This window comes from Heteronotia binoei, chromosome 17 (assembly GCF_032191835.1).
Source record: "Heteronotia binoei isolate CCM8104 ecotype False Entrance Well chromosome 17, APGP_CSIRO_Hbin_v1, whole genome shotgun sequence".
NCBI lineage: Eukaryota > Metazoa > Chordata > Lepidosauria > Squamata > Gekkonidae > Heteronotia > Heteronotia binoei.
The window spans coordinates 13,583,666-13,605,944 of NC_083239.1; the positions used below are offsets into that span (position 1 = coordinate 13,583,666).

Consider the following 22,279-nt stretch of genomic DNA (forward strand, 5'->3'; position numbering starts at 1 on the left):
GTTACAAACCTATTTTTTTATTCTGCTTTTCTATCCGTGTCAAGAGAGATTACAGACTTTTAAAGCAGTACAGTAGGAACAGTATGTTATACAATGCGCAGAATAGGATTGTTTGCAAACAGAGCACTATGAACCAGACAATGCATACACGAAACAGCACCATAATCTACAGTCAAAGTGCACTCTTGAACAATTCATTTTTATACATTCTGCAAGTTGATAAGAGTCTGAGAGCTGTACTGACCACTATAGGCATGCCATTCCATAAAAGGGGAGCAACAACAGAGAATTGCTCGGGTACAGGCAGCTGCTGATTTGCACAGTGGCACCTTCAGCAGACTTTGCTAAGATGAACAGCTGTTACAGTCAGGCACATTAAGAGGAACAGTCCTTTAAATATGGGTCCTAGGTCATAAAGAGCTTTGTAAAAGGAAGTCAAAATCTTGAGCAGAACCTGGAAATGAATGGAGCAAATAGATGTAATCGGCATAGTAATCAAGCTGTAGAGTTCTATACCAGGTGGACTATCTTTGCCAGACCCATATAGAACACATTATAATAGCTTAGCCTGTCAGTTACTGTGGCATAGAGCCATGTGACCAGATCAGCTGGGTCAAAGAAGTCTGGGCAGAAAGACAATATAAATACTTTATGAATTTGAATTTATACATTTATTTAAAGATGAAAGTGCATTCTTTGCAGCTGGAGTAACTTGCTTCTCCAGCAGTAATGTTAGTTCCAGTACAATCACTAGATTCCTATGTCAGTGATAGTCAGCTAGCTCCCATTGAATTTGGAATTTCTTGACATGAAGCTCTATGGTGGTCAAAACAGGCAGGTATGATTGAGGAAGGGGTGTTTCAGAATATGCATCCTGTATAATTGATTGATCTTGAAGAAACTGCTTTATTTGTTCAAAGTTCTGGTTTTGCTTGTGAATGTTAGAACCGGGTTTCTCAGTCTTACTTAGCAATTTGTCTGGCTTTCTTAATTCACAGATTTTTAATCTGTATGTAAGATGTCCTTGAGAGATCTTCGGAACTACTCAAGGCTAGAATTGTAGACTGGGGGAAGGGAAGAGAGTACCAAGGGAAACTGAATCCTTTTCCCTTCTACATTCTGTGCTTTTGTACTTAAACCACTGATAGATCTGCCTTTCTCTCATAAAACAGATCCAAGGCAGCTAACAGCAATGAAACCAACATAGTAGAAAATAGTTGCATACATAATGACAGACTTCACATTTCTAGGATCCAAGATCACTACAGATGGTGACTGTCACTAGAGAGACAACACCTGGTGCCCTCCCATCTTAGGAGAGGTAGATAGGAAAAGGGTGTATTAAACATGGTTCCTCTTGTTGAGGGTGAAAGAGCACAAAAGTAGGCTTGAAACTCAACATCAAAAAAACTAAGATCATGGCATCCGGCCCCATCACACCTTCGCAACTAGAAGGGGAAGACATGGAAGTAGTGACAGACTTCACATTTCTGGGATCCAGGATCACTGCAGATGGTGACTGTAGCCATGAAATTAAAAGACGCTTGCTCCTTGGGAGGACAGCTATGGCAAACCTAGGCAGTATAATAAAAAGTAGACACATCACCCTGCCAACAAAAGTCCGTATAGTAAAAGCTATGGTATTTCTAGTAGTCATGTATGGCTGTGAGATTTGGCCCATAAGGAAGGCCGAGTGCAGAAGAATATATGCTTTCGAGCTGTGGTGCTGGAGAAGAATCTTGAGTCCCTTGGACTACAAGAAGATCAAATCAGTCAGTCCTAAGGGAAATCAACCCAGACTGTTCCCTGGAAGGTCAGATGCTGAAGCTGAAGCTCAAATACTTTGGCCACCAAAAGAGAAGGGAGCACTCACTGGAGAAGATCCTGATGCTGGGAAAGACAGAAGGCAAAAGAAGGGGATGGCAGAAGATGAGATGGCTGGACAGTGTTACTGATGTAACAAACACGAATTTGAGCAGACTTCGGAGAATGGTGGAAGACAGGAGAGCCTAGCATGACTTTGTTCATGGGGTCACAAAGAGTCAGACTTGACCAACAGAGGCATGACTCCTGACACCCTCCCATCTGAGAAGAGGTAGAAGAAGATGATGATATTGGATTTATATCCCGCCCTCCACTCAAGAGTCTCAGAGCAGCTCACAATCTCCTTTCCCTTCCTCCCCCACAACAGGCACCCTGTGAGGTAGGTGGGGCTGAGAGGGCTCTGACAGCAGCTGCCCTTTCAAGGACAACCTCGACCCAAGGCCATGCCAGCAGGTGCAAGTGGAGGAGTGGGGAATCAAACCCGGTTCTCCCAGATAAGAGTCCGCACACTTAACCACTACACCAAACTGGTAGGTAGGAAAAGGGTGTCTTAAAGATGTGCCTGAGCTGTAGAATGCTTTCTCTGGAAAGGCTTGCTTATCTCCTGTCTTGCTGATGCCACTTTCAGTCATTTTCATATAGGTAAGGATTTGGGGAGTCGGAATCTCCTATTTTGCTGCTGTTCATGTATTATTCTTTTGTTGTTTTGTTTTTGTGGGGGGATATTGTGTAGTGTTGGCTTAGGTTGGTGGTTGCTATGGGTAATTTTGGGTAGGAAGAGGGATATCTAATAAAAACACTTCTGTGCCTCTTTTCTACTCAAATAGGGTCCCCTAAAGTGGCAAACGTCAAAACTTTAAAACGACATTTAAAATAAAGCATACATGCCCTGACCTCAATAGCTCAGGCAAGCCCGATCTTGTCAGATCTCAGAAGCTAAGCAGGATTGACTCTGGCATCCTCGGGAAACATCCTTGGAATGCCAGCAGCCAGGACGACAGGGGCAGCCTTTATTCAGCCACCTCTCTGAATAGCCTTCAAGCCCCTCACTCTGCTGCGGAATCTTGCTGGGTGACTTTTGGCCAGTCACATGTACCCTCAGCCTCATCTACCTCATTGGGTTGTTATGAGTGTAAAATGGAGGTGAGAGGATTTATGCAAGCAATAGGATCCCTGTTGGGGAAAAGGTGGGGTATAAATTAAATAGATACATAAATAATATCAGGTAAGTATGGGCCGGTTTTGGATTGAGATATTTCTGCTTTGGGGGAACATATGAACATATGAAGCTGCCTTATACTGAATCAGACCCTTGGTCCATCAAAGTCAGTATTGTCTACTCAGACTGGCAGCGGCTCTCCAGGGTCTCAAGCTGAGGTTTATCACACCTATTTGCCTGGACCCTTTTTTGGAGATGCCAGGGATTGAACCTGGGGCCTTCTGCTTCCCAAGCAGATGCTCTACCACTGAGCCACCATCCCTCCTACATATGAAGCTGCCTTATACTGAATCATACCCTTGGTCCATCAAAGTCAGTATTGTCTTCTCAGATTGGCAGCGGCTCTCCAGGGTCTCAAGCTGAGGTTTTTCATACCTATTTGCCTGGACCCTTTTTTGGAGATGCCAGGGATTGAACCTGGGACCTTCTGCTTCCCAAGCAGATGCTCTACCACTGAGCCACCTTCCACCGCCTTAAGTCAGTACTGTCTTCTCAGACTGGCAACGGCTCTCCAGGGTCTCAAGCTGAGGTTTTTCACACCTATTTGCCTGGACCCTTTTTTGGAGATGCCGGGGATTGAACCTGGGACCTTCTGCTTCCCAAGCAGATGCTCTACCACTGAGCCACCTTCCACCGCCTTAAGTCAGTACTGTCTTCTCAGACTGGCAGCGGCTCTCCAGGGTCTCAAGCTGAGGTTTTTCACACCTATTTGCCTGGACCCTTTTTTGGAGATGCCGGGGATTGAACCTGGGACCTTCTGCTTCCCAAGCAGATGCTCTACCACAGCCACCAATACATTGCAAACTACATGTAGCCTATCAAAATCATAAGTTTCCCCAATGGGGTGAATAGCAGCACTCCCAAGAGGGCATGAGGTTGGGGAAATGCATCACCAGAAAGTTCAGGGGCCTTCTCCCTGTACAATGGGAGTCCTGACTTGAATCTGGCCTCTATGAAATGAAAGTCTAGTGGCACCTTTATAAGCAACAAAATTTTATTCACAGTATAAGGTTTTGTGTGCATGCACACTTCTTCAGAGGAAGTGTTCATGCACAATGAAAGCTTGTATCTTGAATAAACTTTTGTCAGTCTTAAAGGTGCCACTGGACTCAAACTTTGGCTCCTGCTTGAGCATTCAGGTTGAAAAAGACCCTTTGTGAACTGTGGAGTGGGGATGGGGAGACTCCCTGCTATTTCTGACATGGAAGTGGCTTTGTGAAACTGCAGTGCTGTCAGACCTGACTCCATATGCCACATCAGCTGTCTTTAAAACCTTGCAGCATGCAGCTTTTTTCCTCTAGGCATTTCTGCTGTAGACTCCTGTGAAAATGAAGCCGTTTCAGCAGTTTCTCACAACCACTCCATGCCTGGCTATGCCTAATTTAGCCTACACTGGGTCTGCTTTGACATGACTGCCAAGAGACTGCTTTGACATGTGCTGCCTTTTAGGTGTAATCTCAAGGGAGTTCAAGCCTGTGTCAAAAAAGGTAAATGAGTGCTGTGTGCCCTACTCACGTACCTGTCAGAGACCTGTAAGTGGCTGAGGCTTCCAGATGATGCATGTGGTTTGCTAATGTGTGAAATGATCCTTGGATGAGCAAAGCTAAATAAGAGAATCAATAATGCTCTCTGGTCCTTAAACGTGCTTTCTATTTTTTTTTTTCTTGCAGGGGAGTTGACAGGAGGAGGGAATGGGAAAAATTAGTGGTCTCTAAAGGCATTCTTCTTCTTTGCTTAGCTGTGCCACCTTTCCCCCCTGAGACTAGGGTTGCCAATCTATAGGTGGTGGCCCTATACCCCATTGAAGTCTCCCCCCAAACCCTGCCCTCCTCAGGCTCAGCCCCCAAAATCTCAAGGTATTTTCCAACCCAGAGTTGGCATCTTCCTGAGATCCCAGGGAACCATTGCCAGTCAGAATAGACCAGCCAGATCCTAATAGACCAATGGTTGCATTCTGTAGAAGGCAGTTTCCCATGTTCATGTTTATATGGGAAGGGCCCACACACTTCAGTGGCAGAACATCCAATTTGTGTGCAGAAAGTCCCAGGCAGGCTTGCCAATCCCCAGTTGGGAGCAAAAGAGGGTTTAGAGGCCCTCCCTCCTCTTCAGAATTATCAGAAAGTGGGGTGGGGGTTGAATGTCTGCAGGGCACTTCATTATATGCTATGGAGACTGGTCTCCAGAGGGAATAATGTAGAATTGATCCATGGGTATCTGGGGCTACCCCCCCCCCCCATTTTCTGAGGTAGATGCACCAAACTTTCAGCATAGCATCTGGTGCCTCTCCTAACCCTCCTCCACCAAGTTTTAAAAAGACTGGACCAGGGAGTCCAATTCTATGAGCCCCAAAAGGTGCCCTCATCCTCTTATTTCCAGTGAAGGGAAGTCCCTTTAAATATGATGGCCTGAACTCCCTTCAGAGTTCAATTGTGTTTGTCACAACCTTTCTCCTGGCTCCACCCCCAAAGTCACCATATATTTCCTGAGTTGGACCTGGCAACCTTGGTCCCAGGTTCAATCCTCTGATCGGGGTGGCCAACGGTAGCTCTCCAGATGTTTTCTGCCTACAACTCCCATCAGCCCCAGCCATTGGCCATGCTGGCTGGGGCTGATGAGAGTTGTAGGCAAAAAACATCTGGAGAGCTACTGTTGGCCACTCCTGCTCTAAATCTATAATTAAAGGGTCAGGAATGAGTGACTTGAAATACCTCTACTTGAAAGGTGATGCCAGTCTGAGTAGATGAGAGTGACCTTGGTAGAGCAGTTGTTTCACTTAGCAGAGGTGACATCTTCATGGGGTATGAATAAGACAGCAAATGTCTAAATCTTGTTCTGTCAGTGCCTGGACTGCAGATATACCATTAAAGTAGAAAACTAAGGACTCAAGTAACGTGGGTGGTCTTGCTGAATAATTTTCTACTTGCAAGAAATTTTTCTCTGTCTCAAACCTCCCTACCACCTAATTTCCAGGACTGTATAGAGCCAAATCAGGTAGTTGCCAACATCTACAACTGAAAGCACTGGTCAGCCTCGTTTTGGCTTCAAAATGGCGCCCGTGCTGCATAGGCCCTATATGGCCCACTTGCTCGGAACCCTACAATTTCATCAGCGGCCACCAGGTGGCTCTACTGGCACGAGTCATTTCTCTTTTCCCTTTGTTGGCAGCTGGAGCAGAGTGGAAAGAGCAAAGTGCTCTCGGCTTGTGGATGTCATGCAAATTCCGATTCTCAATGGCAATTAGTAGAACCTCCATGTTCGGGATACGAGCAATAGCAATGCGTTAATGTTAAAATTAAAGTTGGATAAAAGTTCTTTTTCGCTGTATTGCCTTCAAATAATCAGACTCTCTGCACCTCTCCCACCTCCCCATTTTTTTTATGCTATTCAGTGCCAAACAGCAATCCCACCAGCGGATGCGGTGATAGTGAAATTACATTGCTATTGATGTTGTTTTTAATAAAAAATATATTTTTAAAAAAGAGTTGCATTACTACGTTCGATTCTTAAAAGTACTAGTGTTAAATTCATGGACTCTTGTTTCCTCTAATTTAAATATTTGCGATGGATACCCCTCCCCCTCAAAAAAAAAGTGCAATTGGAAAAAGCTCACGTAACCAGAATGCTTAAGGACCTTTCCTCTGAGGAAAGAGAGGCTAAAGAGACTGGGGCTTCGCAGTTTAGGAAAGAGACGGCCCGGGAAAGGGCAGGAGAAGAGATTTATAAAATTATGCGTGGGGGGGGGGGGGGTAGAGAAAGTGAACGGAGAGAAATTTCCTCCCTCTTTCCCAATACATCTGCAGGGGTGTCTACGAAGCTGATAGACAATGAAATACTACTTTCTCGAAGAAAAAGAAGAGATTGGATCTATACCCCGCCCTTTACTACCTGAAGGAGTAGTAAAGAGTATCGTAGTATTCACTGCCAGTGGCCCTAATGATGGCTACGAATATTAGACTTATAAGATATGGGTGGGTGGAGATCCATAGAGAAGAGAGGTCCATCATGGTGACTTCAAGAGAACCTCCACATCCAAAAGCAGTCAACCTGTCATGACTACCTCTGCGAAGGTTACAGACTACCTCTGTTCGTTGGCTGCCCCGGTTGGCTCTTGCTTGAAAAAGGATCCTGGACTCCCAAGAACATCTCCAGCAGATGCAAATTCCGATTCTCAATTCCGATTCCGATGCAAATTCCGATTCTCAATGGCAATTAGTAGAACCTCCATGTTCGGGATACGAGCAATAGCAATGCGTTAATGTTAAAATTAATCAAAGCTGGATAAAAGTTCTTTTTCGCTGTATTGCCTTCAAATAATCAGACTCTCTGCACCTCTCCCACCTTCCAACTGTGTGATTCTATGATTCTAGCAGCAGATGTTCTTCTGACTCCGGGGGAAGGATTCGAATAGGGACAGGAAGTCGCGACTGCTCTGTATTGTTCTATCTCTCTGGACGGGGAAAGAAAAGCGGCTCCTCTCCTCTCCGCGGCGTCGGCGCCGGCGGTTGGCTGGGAGCTTGCGCATGCGCGGTTCGGCGACCAGGCGCTCGCCTGCCTCACTCCGACTTCGAGGCTGCGGCTGGTGCAGCGCGAGCGGCGCTCGGGTCTCGGCGCGGGCTCGCGTGCTTGCAGCCCTCCCCCCCCCCCTCCGCTCTCCCCCTCCCCCGCTGAGCTCGGGGCGACGCCCGCGTGGATGGGATGGAAGCGGGACCCTCGGGTGCAGGTGGGAGCAGAAGAGCTGCCGCGGGGACTTTGGGGAGGGGGGCAACGACGGGGATGGCTGCAGCAGCCTCGGGGGTCTATCCTAGCCGGTGTGATGGGAAGAGGAAAGCACGGGGGGGCCTGCAAAGGGGAGAGTGCATTTGGGAAGGTCTTCGGAAAAGGTTGATGTGTCTCTTTCGGGGGGGGGGAGGTTGCAATAGGTTCGGGGGCTGTGGAGAGAAGGCGGCAGAGAGCAAATATGGGACTTGTGCAGTGGAGGGAGTTTTTGCAAAGCGGACCGTGCTCTCTCGGGATGCAGTAGGTTCGGGGGCTTATGGTGCTGCTGAGAGCAAAAAAAAAAGGGGGGTCTACCAAAAAATGGGGGGCTTAGGTAGGGGGGCTGCGGCGTGATCGCAGTAGAACGAGGACGAGCGGGGCTGAGAGGGCCGCGAATGAGCCGCCTTGACAAACTGGGGCGAAGGCATTATTGGGGGGGGGGGATGGTGCCAGGCAGAGTGCAGAACCAGCGTTACCCCCAACCGGGAATGGCCCGAGGGCAAGGGCTCTCGGATCGATGGGGGAGACGGCTGGGAGCAGGCGGGGAGTTGGGAAGAAATCCCTGGAGGGAGAATTAATCTCGGGGTTGGCGGGGGGGGGGAATGGTGGTTCTGAGCTGTTCCGTAAAGAAGAACCAAGTCGAGGGACGTCTGGAGGGAAAGTCTTGAGCCGCTGGGTGGGGGAAATTTGGGTTCCCCTGTGCCTGTGTGCAAAGCATGTGTCCTGGATGGGGGGGTGGGGGCAGGGCTTGGGGACATGTGTAGTGGGCTGCCCGGACAGAGATTGGGGGGCGGGGAGGAGCCTGAGCTGGCTGGGTTGGTAAAAGGAAGTTTTGGAGAAGAGAAACAAGGGGAAGAAGGTCTTGGTGCATATTATAGGTTTCTGAAGACTGGACTGTGTGTGTGGGGGGGGGGGGGGAGACCCATCAGGAGAGGCTACTTTGGGCTCCTGATTCAAACCAACAAAGAGCATCTCCCCACCTGGATCTGTTAACTGGAACTTTGGGGTCAAAGCAGGACAAGTGATGGGGGTGGGTCCCTTTGATCTTGCATCTTATTTGCTCCATTGGATTATGGAGAGGACCATAAAGGTGAGTGGCAAAGTAGCCCCTGTGTATGTGTGTGTGTTTCTTTATCTGTGTGCTGGGGGGGGGGGTAGTTGCAGACTAGATGACAGATTGTAATGCTGTTCCCTGCTGTCTCCTTGAGTTCTGGGAAATTATTGGGGGGAGGTCGGAAGTATAGGCCATGCATTCATTCTGGCCGGCTCTTACATGAGACAGAAGAGGAGAGGCTGAGATCTGAGCTGTGAAGCATGTCCGGAAAGGAGGAGGCGCTGAAGGGTAAAGATCCCTTCTTAGGCCAAGAGGAGCCAGAATCAGCTGTGGTTTCCTCCCCCTCCAGGCAGAACAGAGGATGCTTGGGTCACCTTTGAAGTTTTGAGCAACTGGAAGAAGTCTCTAGAGCCTCTTGTGATCAGAAGAGGGGGGGAAATCCACACTTCTCCCTCCGTCTCCTTTAATATTTGGAACACAAGAATCCTGATTTGGTGTTTCTCTACCCTGCTTGTCTTCTATAATGGAACTGAAGCTGTATGAGGGATTCTTAGGAGAATCCCATGTAGGAACTGGATGGATTTAGCTTCAGCAAAATTGCATTATCTTGTAGTTTTCCTAGATCCATTAGTATGTTGTACAAAGCCAGGAGAGCGAAATCTGCTGTGTTTGTGTATTTGAAACAATGGCAAATTGGTTTGCAATCTTTAACTTGCTTATCTTTGCCCCAGAGAGGCAGGAGGATAGGATACCAACAGCACATTAGGGACTACTGGAATTTATTTCACTGTAACCTTTTGAGAATCAGATTTCAGAGGCAAGAAGCCTGCTTCCATTAGGTCTGTGTATTTATACTGGCAACAGAAAGGCAGGCTGGAGTGAATAGGTTGAGAGAGGCTACCAAAAAAGAGAGACTGGTTTAAATCAAGTTCCGTTCAAGAGTAATCCGTTCACTCCTAGTGAAACAATCAAGAATTAACATCCTAAGAAGTAGGGTGAATCTACAGATGGAGATGTCTAATGGGCAAAATGATGGAATCTAAATATTGTAAATAAGTCTCTGGCTGATTGCAGGTGACATGGCCATGGGTATACAATGAGTCTGTGGCAGAAATGAGATGAAATCTAAGTTAGCCAAGTTGGCTGGAGGGAGATGAGATCTACTGAGCCATTAGCCAGTTGTAATATTCTCGTATTTTTAAGCTTCTGAAAACTCAAGCATTTGTGACCTGATCTTGGAGTCAGTTTTCACTTAGGGAAGTTTGTCCAGAGCGGGTTTCTGAAGCACTGGTGCCCATGCCTGCTTAAAAGTTGGGCATGGTTGTGTTCATTTGCTCTGGCACAGAAGTTTGCCCTGAAACCTGTTCTTTAATAACAAGGCATGAATTCCGGAGCACAAAGTAACTACAACCTACCTGCCTGGGCTTAGAACCGGGGTGGGGGGGGGGGAGAAGGCTGTTACTACAAAGGGGAATATTAAATTACAGCATTAGGCAGCTGGGTTTTCTTGTCTAGTTCCTCACTTGATGCACAGGTATAGATGAACCTGCCTCTAGTTTAGCAGGACATACAGGCACCAAATGATGAGAGTTCTTAGTACATTTACAGGGTTTCTTTTCATTTCAGCGAAACAGGAGTGCAGAACTCTCTCTAGATTAATGTTCTCCAGCTTTCTAGTAATCAAAGATGTGCTTTTTCTCCTATGAAATGATAGGAATGCTTTCTACTTCGACCCTTCAAGACTTGCCTGTATGTGGGTAAGACTTAGCTGCCTTCTTTGGAGCCTAACTGCTGTTTCGGGGGGGGGGGGTTGCTGCTCTTGGTGAAGCTCTGCTAGTGGGTGAGCCTGGAGCAGGTATTTCGTGCAGGGGAACAGCAGGCATCCGTCTTTGTTGAGAGGGAGCAAGGTCAGGGCAGTAAATCATTGAGAGGTACAGCAGGCAGCCTTCTCTGGGCCTTGGCCCCTAAGAGGTAATTGTGTTCACACAACACACGAGCTTGGGAATTACTGCTCTACATGTTTCTTTGCTGACTGCAAAGAAGTGCAGATGTTAAATTAGGGAAGGCGTTGATGTTTCACCAGGTGGCTCTCTTATATATGTGTGATTCTTTTTAAAGACCAGCATTAAGACTGGTCACATGAGGTCATTATTTTCTTGATAGCTATGTGGCAGCTTTGCCTCTTCCCATCCTCACTTAATGGTGCAGAGGACAGTGCTCTCCTCCCCCCTTCTCTGGGAAGTAATTTCAGGGCATGTTCTTAAGGCACCTGATTTAACCACCTGGGTTGAAGCTAAGCCGCTCTTGGGCTTGCAAGTTTCTGGATAGGAGACTGTGCTTGCCTTCTGTTCTTGCATAAGGAGGAGGGATATAAAAGTCATATATTGCAGTAGCATATTGCAATGCAACAGATCCTTATTTGGCTTTTCTTTGTTTGGAAAAGCTTTCTTGTGGTAGCAAATACACTATTAGGGCAATGCTGGACTTTTGAGCTTTTGAGAAGGGTGTAGTTACATCAGTTTTGCAAATTTATCTACTTTATAGCCTGGCTTTCTCCCTGAGACTCGAGGTGGATGGCTTGTACAATATAAAACAAAGCAGCAAAAGCAGTATAAGATGTACCATTAACGCAATAAGACCAAGTTACAAAAGTTAGAAAACAAGGCAATAAAAACAAGAAAATACATTCAGTAAACTACAGGCCTATTCCCTTTATCAAAGTGCCCTCCTGAACAATTTCGTTTTATAAAATGCTGTTCAGTTTCTCCTCCTCCAGCCATTGTGTTGTTGATTGCTGTACATCTGAAATCTTTTTTTTTCCTGGCAACTTGCATCAAACGTTTCCTGAAATGGGAAGAATATAATGAGTTTTGTACAGCTGTGCAGTTTATTAGGCCTGTCCCTCCCAGGTGTACCGTTAACTTGTGGAACTCACTGCCACAGGAATAAGCATAATATGCTTCTTAAAAGGATTGCATGAAAATAGGAGATGCCTGCTGGTGGCCATTGGCTTGGATAGGAACAAAACTCCCAGGGAATATTTATTCTGTGGGGGTAGGGGATAATTCCCATTTAGTCCACTATTCTGTTTGTAACAGTGACTGGCCAGATACTTTCAGAGAATGAAAGAAGGCCCCCTAAAGAAGGCTTTTCAAGTCTGGGATGGATTCATTTTGATAAGCTGTTTTCTGACCTAGTGTTGAGGTTTCCTCCTTCCTTTTCCTTTGCTTCGCTTTTTGGTGCTAGTCTTAAAATATATTTCTCTCTCTGTCTTTGGCTCTGAAACCGTACACCATCAAGATATTAAAATATAGATAGAATAGCTTTTAAAGAGAATGCGGATGGTTTGGAAGCCTCTGTTCTTTCGTTTGGGGTTTATATTTTTTGTGTCAGTTTGTAAGATTGTGTTGCTTTGATTTTTTTTCTTCTTTCAAGTTGCATGTGCTGGATTGTATATTGACTTTGGGCTCTGTACCTTTTTGTGATGTCATTCCTTTCTTCCTTCTGTGCATTGAGATGTTGACAATGTATGTTTGTAACTTGCCAGTGTCTAATGCAGCAGAAGGCTCAAGAGAAGAAAAGGTGATCAGTAATGACTATCTTGGAAGGACTTGCTTCTCTTTGCAGACGGAAAAAGAGCTGCACACCAGGCTATTCAGATGTGTCCTGTGTTGCACAACTACCAAGTGCAGTGTGCAAGCAAAAAGACAACATTCTGATTGTCACCAGATTGTAGATCAAGGGGGCTTCACGCGCCCAGGGCTGGCTCCTGACAGTAGCCTGGATGGGTGTTTGCAGGTTCTTGCTTTGCCCGGGGTGTATAAGAAGGTCCGAGGACACAAGGAGGATTTCCTGGCTAGTGTTACCTGCCCCTTCTAGGTTAATGGGATGGTTGCCCTGGAGACCCCCAAATCCCAGATCTGCCCGCTGCACATACCAAGGGCTGGCTTCTCTTCAAAGTAGCACATCCTCCCAACAGAAATGTGGAAGGTGTTCCTCGCTTTGCTACATCTTCTCCACAGTCTTCCTGGGCACACTACAGGTATCCTACATGAAGAAATTGCATAGTAGCAGGATTGCAGGAGTAGAGCTCTGCCTATACCCCACTGACATAAGCTTGCAGAAAGTGGGAAAAGGGCAAACGTTCAGCTAAAATACTCAGTTAATATGAATGTTAATTTATAAAAGTTTGCTGAACAGCTTTCACATGGGTAGCAGAGGATGCAGGCTAGAATAGGTGATGGGTTTTGTCAGGGAGGGGGACTAGGTGCCCATTTGGGGTCCTCTGATTTGGGGTTTTGGGTGTGCTGTAGTGGTCCCAGTAGAGAAGGGCATTGTTTGAATAGCCCTTAATTTTTGGTAGTGCAGATAGATGGCAGGGGCCATCAGCAGAGGCATTCCCCTTTCGCAGCATGGATGGCTTCCTATAAGAGTATGCCTGTTGTGACTTGCTTGCTGCAGTGCTCTTTCAGGAAGTAGTGGTTCCCACCTGAAAAGATTTTCCTTTCTGTGTAAGGAAGGCCTCGTCTAACATGCTGTTCGCTACTGATGTTTTCTTTAACCCCTTTAAAGAAAAAAAGTATTTGGTTGCCTCTAAAAAAGCCCGGGGTAACATCCTTCTGAGGTCAGTAAAATGAGTCCCCAGCTTCCTGGGGGGGAAATGTAGATGATGGGGAAGGCAATGGCAAATCACCCCGTAAAAAAGTCTGCCATGCAAAGCCGTGATGTGACGTCACCCCAGAGTCGGAAATGACTGGTGCTTACCTTTACCTTTAACACTGATGCATAAAAAGGTTTGGAATTGTTTTCAGATATCTTGTTCTCTTTTGATCATGTGACTGCATTGTGATTGGTTAATTCATTAAAGTATTTATACCTCACTTTTCTCCCCAACGGGGAACCCAAAGTGCTTTCAACACTCTTCTCCCTTCTTCCCTTTGTTGTACCAACACCACTATGAAGTAGGCTAAGCTGAGTTTGTGTGAATGGCCCAAGCTTCCGTGGCATTGTAAGGATTTGGCCTGGGTTTTCCCAGATGTTAGTCTGACACTCTCGCCACTATACTGCATTTCGACCATCACAAATAATTTCTGACCTGACCACTTTAATTGGGCAAGCTTTGGGATTACTTTCCACTTTGTAAAACCACAGTGAAGCTCTTTTTCTCGCCCAGCAAGCTTCCATGAGAATGGAAATTCAAACCTGGGTCTCCCAGCTCTTAGTCTGATGTCCTAGCCACATCACCAGACTAGCTCTATGGGAGAAACAAATATTGCTCATATTCGGAGTACTCAAATTGTTCAAATTTTAAGTACTGTCCGTTGTATTTTAAAAAGTGTTTAATTTTGCAGATGTTCAAGGCCAAGTTAGCTCAGCTGCTTGGTTTCCTGTGGTGCCCTTCAAGCAAATGAAAGTTGCTGTTAAAATGTTAATTATAAGCAGGTGATGCATCTTTATGTAAACCCTTCAGAAAATATTCTGGGGTCCTTTAAAGTTATTTCCCATGTGTCTTTGAAGGCCATAAATGGGGACGGGGGGGGGGGGAATGGTACCTGGAAAGATATGTGTTGATTCTCCCAGGCAAAAACATATATGCCACGAGAAAGTGATTTTGCTGGATTCCTCTTGTGAGTTTCATTTATATATTTGCCTCATATACATACACTGCCTTTCTCCCCAACAGGGACCCAATGTAGCTTCTTCTGTTTTCCTGGTCCATTTTATCCTCACAGCAATCCTGTGAGGTAGGCTAGGCTGAGGGGTGCGACTGACCCACGGTCACCCAGCGAGCTTCCATGGCAGTTGGGATTTGAGCTTGGGTCTCCCAGATCCTTGTGTGACACTCTAATCATTCCATCATGCTGGACCATCCCGACCGGTCTCTAATTTACCGTTTTCAGGTAAAATTATTGAGAGGGCAGTGGCGTTGCAGCTGCAGAGTTTTCTGGATGACGCTTCCATCCTAGACCCTTGCCAGTCCGGCTTCCGTCTGGGCCATGGGACAGAGACAGTGCTGGTCGCCTTGGTAGATGACCTCCAGCGGCAACTGGATCGAGGTGGCGTGGCAGTGCTGATGCTGTTAGATCTGTCGGCGGCGTTTGATACGGTCGACCATCAGCTACTGCCCCGCCGCCTCGCCGACATAGGGGTTAGGGGGTTGGCCTTACAATGGCTTTCCTCCTTCCTCAAGGGACGAGGACAAAGGGTGGCAATCGGGAGCGAGCTGTCCCAGAGGCGCACACTAGACTGTGGGGTGCCCCAGGGAGCAGTTCTCTCCCCGATGTTATTTAACATCTACATGCGCCCCCTTGCCCAGATTGCCCGGAGGTTTGGGCTTGGTTGTCATCAATATGCAGATGACACCCAGCTCTATCTGCTAATGGATGGCCGGCCTTAGGCTGAGGCTGAGTGGGTTGAAGCTGAACCCGACGAAGACAGAGGTCCTTTGCGTGGGCTGCGGCGCTCTAGGGAGGGAAATACCTCTCCCGGTTTTTGACGGTGTGCCGCTGAAAGTGGCGCACCAAGTCAAGAGCCTGGGAGTTCTACTGGAGCCTTCATTATCAATGGAGGCCCAGATAGCAGCCACTGCCAAGTCGGCGTATTTTCATCTGAAGCGGGCAAGGCAGTTGGCCCTTTTCCTGGAGCGTTGGGACCTAGCAACAGTGATTCATGCGACGGTCACCTCAAGATTGACTACTGTAATGCCCTCTACATTGGGCTGCCTCTGTGTCGAACCCGGAAGCTGCAGCTGGTGCAGAACGCGGCGGCTAAGCTGTTACTAGGACTCCCGAAGTGGGAGCACATACAGCCAGGGCTGTGCGAACTGCACTGGCTGCCAGTTACATACTGGGTTCGCTACAAAGTGCTGGTTATTACCTTTAAAGCCCTATATGGTCAAGGAACTGCCTACCTGAGGGACCGTCTTTCCCCATACGAGCCCCGGAGAGCACTGAGGTCAGCGGGGAAGAACAAGCTGACTATCCCTGTGCCAAAGGAGGCGAAATTGCAGCCAAAGGAGGCGAAATTGCAGAACACCCGCGCACGGGCCTTCTCTATTGTAGCTCCATGCCTATAGAACCAGCTCCCGGAAGAGGTGCGGGCCCTGTGGAGTCTTGACCAATTCCGCAGGGCCTGCAAGACCATCCTCTTTAGGTTGGCCTTTGCGGACTGCTGATTAAGGATCGCTGAACTGATGGATCCGCCAAATGACTTCTGCCTCAGTGATCTTTGCCACTATGCTAATTGACAGAATAGCACCAGGAATACCACTGTCACTGTTAAATTATGTTAAATGTGAATTTAGAACGGTTTTAAGATAATGCTGATTTTAAAAAGTTCTTGTATAACTATTGTATGGATATGTTGTGAGCCGCCCTGAGCCTGCCTAGGCGGGGAGGGCAGGATATAAATAAAATTTTATTATATATTATTATATTATAATTTCCGACCAGTCATTTTTGTTGGGCAAACTTCAGGATCGCCCTCTTCTTTGAAGACAATAGCAAAATTCTTCATCCTTGCTTAATGTTATATTTGGAAAGGGCTGGAAAATCTAGAAATGTCTGCCTGGTCTTCTGAAACTTCAGTAACAGGGCCTAGGAATTTTGCCCTCCTATTTCTTCTGAAGGCCTGGCATATGTGTGTTAAAATTTTTTACCTTCTCAAAAATGGATGCTGGTGCTTGGTTAGGAATGTAAATTTTCCAGCCTTCATTTGCAAGCCTTTGGGGTGGCAGTTGGCATTTTGTGTTTGGCTGGTGTTGGGGACCTGACTATGGGTGGGAAACTTGGTCCTTGCGCCTTTTGTGAGAGTGGGTTCTCAGGGTCTGGTGATTAATGGCATGTGCTCCCCATAGACAGGCTTAGCTGTCTTTTGTAAAGTGGCGGGGCGGGGGGGGGGGGACGGGGTGCGTCTTCTCCCTCCTTCCCACTTTGGGTTCCTGCTGAATTTATTTTCCTCTTTGCGTCTCCTCCTTTAAATTTATTGAAGTAGCACGAGTATGTGTGGAAGAAGGGTATTTTGGGGGGAGGGGGGAAATACTGCAGTTTATCCTTTCCGAGCCTGCTGTGAAAAGAAACCATTCTTGGGGTCTGTGTTATTTTGTTGGGGGCACAAGGATTTAAATAGACATGTTAATTTATGCTCTTCTAATGTAGGAGGGGCAACTTCCATTAGGCAGCTGTTGATCTAGAGTAGCTGACAGCTGTTAGGAGAAAGCTATTGTTTGGGGTGGGTAAATCAAAGAACAGGAGACTCAACCTTGACTTCTCCCCAAGATTTCTATCCCTCTCCCTCCTGAAGGTGTTTGATGAAGCAGGTGGGAGGGGGCTGTAATTTCCCAAAGAAGTTTGCATTGGGACTCACAGTCTGTCTTTAAACTCTCTGTAATGCCTATTTCCAATCTGTTGTGATTAGAAATGCAGTCTGGGGGCACGGCTCACTTGAACACATTGTGCTCCAACTGAAAAAGGGGCTTGCTTCCCTCCCCAGTCTCCCTCCTTGTGCCCCTCTACCAAGGCATTTCATTTGCATGACAAAGTGGAGATTTAATGCAACTTTGCCATGGTGAGTGGAGGTATGCAGGGAGAGGCACCCGCCCTCACCAGACAGAATTGGGACAGATCTTGGATGAAGTGGCAGGGGTGGGGGTGGGGACTCCTTCCTTTTGGCTGTCTCATCTTGGTGCCTACATTTTTCTGGATGCAGCCCCTCTGGTATGTCCTGTTACCAGCTGTGTCCTTGTGTGCCCGGTACCTGATGTGCAGGAAAGATGCAAAGGGAATTCCTAATTGCAGCTGGTAACCTACCTCGTGGTTCCTGGTATTTCCTTATAACCTCTCTATTCTTTTGGACTTCCCACCATCCTCATCTCACCCCAGCCAAACACACAAAGCTGCCTTGTACTGGTTTAGACCACTGATCCATCAAGGTCAGTATTGTCCACCCAGACTGGCAGTGGTTATTCATGATCTCAGGTAGAAATCTTTTGTGTCACCTACTACCTGATCCTTTTAATGGCTGAGGCTTGGACCTTCTGCATGCCAAGTAGATGCTTTACCACTGAGCCACAACCTCTCCCTTTTACAGATAGATCACAGGTCTGGGAAGGGTGTGTGTGGAGAGGCTGACTTATCCCAAGTCACACTTGCCATACTTTCTGTGGTAGGACCCTTGCATCCTTTTGTCCTTTGTTATCTTCATTTGCGGCCTGTCCTTGAAGGAGCTCATGCTGGTCTTGCTTTTATTTGCTGATTATACCTGCCTTTCAACCAACTGGGAATCAAAGCAACTTACATTCTTCTGTCCTCTGTTTTGTGCTCACAGCAACCCTGCAGGGTAGGTTAAGCTGAGAGTGTGTGGCTGGCCCAAGGTACCCAGCAAACTTCTGTGGCAGAGTGGGGCTTTGGACCTGAGTCTCCTAGATCCTAGTTTGACACTCTAACCACTACACCACACTGTATTTATCTAGGGGCATCCTGGTGGTTTGCTTCAAGCTGGGGGAGGGGCTGTTCTTCAACCATACTATGTAGACCAGATTAATATGCCATTGACAGGGTTCTCAGCCTCCATCAGAGCAGGGACCCCTGCTGCTTTTGTGGCCTGATAGGAAGGGGGGGAGGGAGTAGGTTGCTTTTGTTCAGGATTGGTTTGTCAGTAAGAGGAGCACTTAATGTAGATCTCTAAAGAAGGAGGCAAGGAATGGGGTTTTCTTTGCAGAGGAGCTTCTACTCAGGGCCTTCAGTTGTTGTGATAATAGGCAAACTTTGTAAGTAGAGGCATTTCTGTACATGACACACACTGACTCCTTGGCCTCATTTTGTTCAGGATCAGTTGGAGGTGTTTTATCATCCTAGCCATGCCCGTCCCCTCTTCAGTTTCCTGCCTCCGTTGGCCACCTCTCAGATTCAGCCTCTGACTTTTTTCTCTGTAGAGTGATCATAAAGCCAGCCTGGGATGTGTGTACCAGGCACTGTGAAACCATAGAATATGGGAGTGAGTTTTAAGTTCCTGAGAATTTCTGAGGGCTTTATCATCAGAGTTCTAGCATGTATGACTGAAGCATGGTGTAGTGGTTAGTGTGTCAGGCTAGGGTTAGGTTCAACCCCCCACCCTACCCTGGTAACTCGCTGAGTATCCTTGGGGCAGTTGTGTTCTCTCAGCCTAACTGTACCTCACAAGGCTGTCATGAGGATAAAATGGAAGAATGAGAGACATCCCTTTGAGCTCCTTGGAGGAAAGGTGGGATTAAAATGTATAAAATGAGATATGCTTCAAAAATGTGCTTTTCTGAACCAGAAATGTAAAAAAGAAAAAATCTAAGACGCAGGGTGACGTTTTGATTTCCAGTGCTAAAATTCTTCACCAGGTCTGCAGAATTCCGTGATGTGCATACATTATGCAAATTAACCATTCAGACAGAATCACTTGTGCATCTTTTACTGCATTTGCTAATCACTGGGAGGTGCAGAAACTTTGACCCTCCATCTCAGTCCTGGAAAATCTGCCTTCCTGCTGCTCTGTCTCCCATCACTAGCAAAAGTGGAATCAGTTATGCTCAATAAGAGAGGGTCAGTTTTCATAAGTTAGGCCTGTCATGCAGTTCAGCTCATATTGGTTCAGATGCTGGGTTGACCAGAATTTTGTTTTTCTTTAATGCTAAGTGTACACAGTTCTGAATATAATGCTGAACCCAGAGAGACCTCCCCCCCTGTTTGTCCTGGAGAGGGAAAGTGGGAATCTATGACCTGATCCAGATTTGGATACCTTCTGCATATATTGCAGGTCAGATAGAATAATTAGAGACCCCTGCTGAACTTGCTGTGGGTTCCTGGGTAAAATTTGGCTGAGCAAGCCCCCAGGTGGCAGTGTGTGTGTGTGATGCAGAGATGAAGAGGTGTGAGAAAGGTATGAGAATGGGAGGGCAGGATGAGGCTCCAGAGCAGAGCCGTATCTAGCATTTGAGAACCATTTTGCCAGCTGTCATGCTGGTATTGTGGTCACTCTCTTATGTTCTCGTGTGCGGTTCAGCTGCCATTCAGCCAGCCAGCCCCTTGTTGTGCCACTTACGGATAACCACTTTTAATCTGGGCATTGATTCCTTGACTTCATTAATTTGCGAGGCCTTAGAGAGAGCAAGAGAACTCTTGGCGATGTTCCGAAAACCTCACTTAATGTGCATTTGTCTGCTTAAAGACTCCACGGCAGCTTGGCAGGATTTTGTGAAACTTCGTTTCTGTTTCTCCCACTCCAGTTTTGTTTTAGTTTTTTAAAAAAAGAAAGAAAAGCCACAGCTTGTAAACCTGACAAGATGTCTTGGAAAAAGTTTTTGTTGTGGTTACTTGTCTGCAGTGGCTAATCCTCAACTTGATCTGAATTGCAGGTGGGTGAGAGAGATTTTTTTTGTGGTGGTGGTGGGGAGAAACAGAAAGGAAGATGTAATGAAAAGCATGAGCCCCGAGGGAGTCTGTGAGAGTCCGACCTGCATTGTCTCGCTCTGGCCCACAGCTGCTCTTTGTCCATTCATTTTCGCCCTGCAAAACGTGTGCAGTGACGCGGCAGGAACTCTAGCGTAGGCTGTTCTCCGCCTTGGTGTTGAAGTAGAGAAAGACCATTTGAGTCTCTGGGCTTATCCCTTGTGATCCTGCACAGTCCTCCACATGCATGATGCCTCCCCCCCCACTCCACGTACATAGTCCCATGTTGCAGGGACCAGCAGAATTATGAGGGTATGTGGGGGATAAGCTTTGCTTCTAGGGATGTGGGAGCAGATAATTTTGCTACTGAATATCCTCTTTTTAAAATAAAAGAGATCAACATAGCCGTGTGCTCCAGCACTGCAGATGTGGGAGCAGAGGTTTCATTTCTTTCCCCTAAAGGCAACTTTGTCGGTTTTTGTCTCTTTGATAGTTATCTAAAAAGCCAGAAGTAAGATTGAAAAGGCTCCTTCTTTTTACTTGGTAAAATAGTTCAGCTGAAGTTTGCAGAGCAAGCCTAGTGAAGTACTTTAGGGTGAAACGGCATGATTTGCTCCCCACATTTTGCCTTCAAACTGGACAGAGAAGCTCCCTATAGAAAACTTGGTCGGTTTCTCTTCCTGCTTTACTAGTAAGATGAAACTGAAATTCTTCTTGACAGCAGTGTAAAACCCCTGGTCTCAATCAGTAATTAAATCATGGGATTCAATGCCAGTGGAGGTAGTGATGGCCATAAGCAAAGATGGCTTTAATAGAGGGTTAGGCAGGTTCATGGAGGAAGAGAGGAACATAAAGCAGCTATTTGGTAGAGGTAGTCATTTCTGAATACTAGTGCTAGGAGGCAATATCATGGGAAGGCCTCAGCCTCTGTGCCCTGTTTAGTTAGCCCTCCAGGGCAACTGTTTGGCCACCATATTAAAGAGGATGCTGGATTGGATGGACCACTTGTTTGATCCAGTAGGGCTGCTCTTAATGGTGTGTTTGCTATAGCACATGACCATAGGGTCTCTGAAATAATAACAAAAATCTTTTCCTCTGTGGTTGTTTCTGCCTCATCAGATGTTGCCAGTGCTGTAGATGGAATAAAAACAAAGCCAGTACCAGGAGGCTTGCCTCACACTGAGTAGTCACATCACTCCCACAAGGTGGGATGAATGCATGAAGAAGAAGCCCCAGAGAATCTCTTCAGGTAGTGGGCAGACCTATCGGGCAGGCAGTGAGAGGTCAGGCCCAGTACATTGTGTTTGAGGAGATCTGATTGCCCCTGCACAGACAGAGGAAGGCTCCTAACCTTATTGTCCCTTTAAAAAAAAATCCACACCCAACATTTGGTAATGCCAGTCTTCTTAATGTAGAACACTTGTGCTTTGCGAGAAGAAGTTGTCATTTTGGTGTAGTGGTTAAGTGTGCGGACTCTTATCTGGGAGAACCAGGTTTGATTCCCCACTCCTGCACTTGCACCTGCTAGCATGGCCTTGGGTCAGCCATAGCTCTGGCAGAGGTTGTCCTTGGAAGGGCAGCTGCTGTGAGAGCCCTTTCAGCCCCACCCACCTCACAGGGTGTCCGTTGTGGGGGAGGAAGGTAAAGGAGATTGTGAGCCGCTCTGAGACTCTTCGGAGTGGAGGGCGGGATATAAATCCAATATCTTCATCTACCTCACAGGGTGTCTGTTGTGGGGGAGGAAGGTAAAGGAGATTGTGAGCCACTCTGAGACTCTTCGGAGTGGAGGGCGGGATATAAATCCAATATCTTCATCTACCTCACAGGGTGTCCGTTGTGGGAGAGGAAGGTAAGGGAGATTGTGAGCCGCTCTGAGACTCTTCGGAGTGGAGGGCAGGATATAAATCCAATATCTTCATCTACCTCACAGGGTGTCCGTTGTGGGAGAGGAAGGTAAGGGAGATTGTGAGCCGCTCTGAGACTCTTCGGAGTGGAGGGCGGGATATAAATCCA

At 46.9% G+C, this 22,279-nt stretch overlaps 1 protein-coding gene across 2 annotated transcripts in view; it reads left to right on the forward strand.

The window, feature by feature from the left end:
* The first annotated feature begins 7,588 nt into the window (after positions 1–7,588).
* LOC132586540 (protein argonaute-1) overlaps positions 7,589–22,279 on the forward strand; it is an 84,523-nt gene continuing 69,832 nt past the window's right edge. The window contains exon 1 of one of the 2 annotated variants that reach the window (XM_060258666.1): positions 7,589–7,763. In XM_060258666.1, the coding sequence (XP_060114649.1) occupies positions 7,739–7,763 (25 nt within the window). In that variant the 5' untranslated portion in view covers positions 7,589–7,738. The remainder of the gene's footprint in view (positions 7,764–22,279) is intronic. The other variant, XM_060258665.1, reaches the window with a different exon arrangement.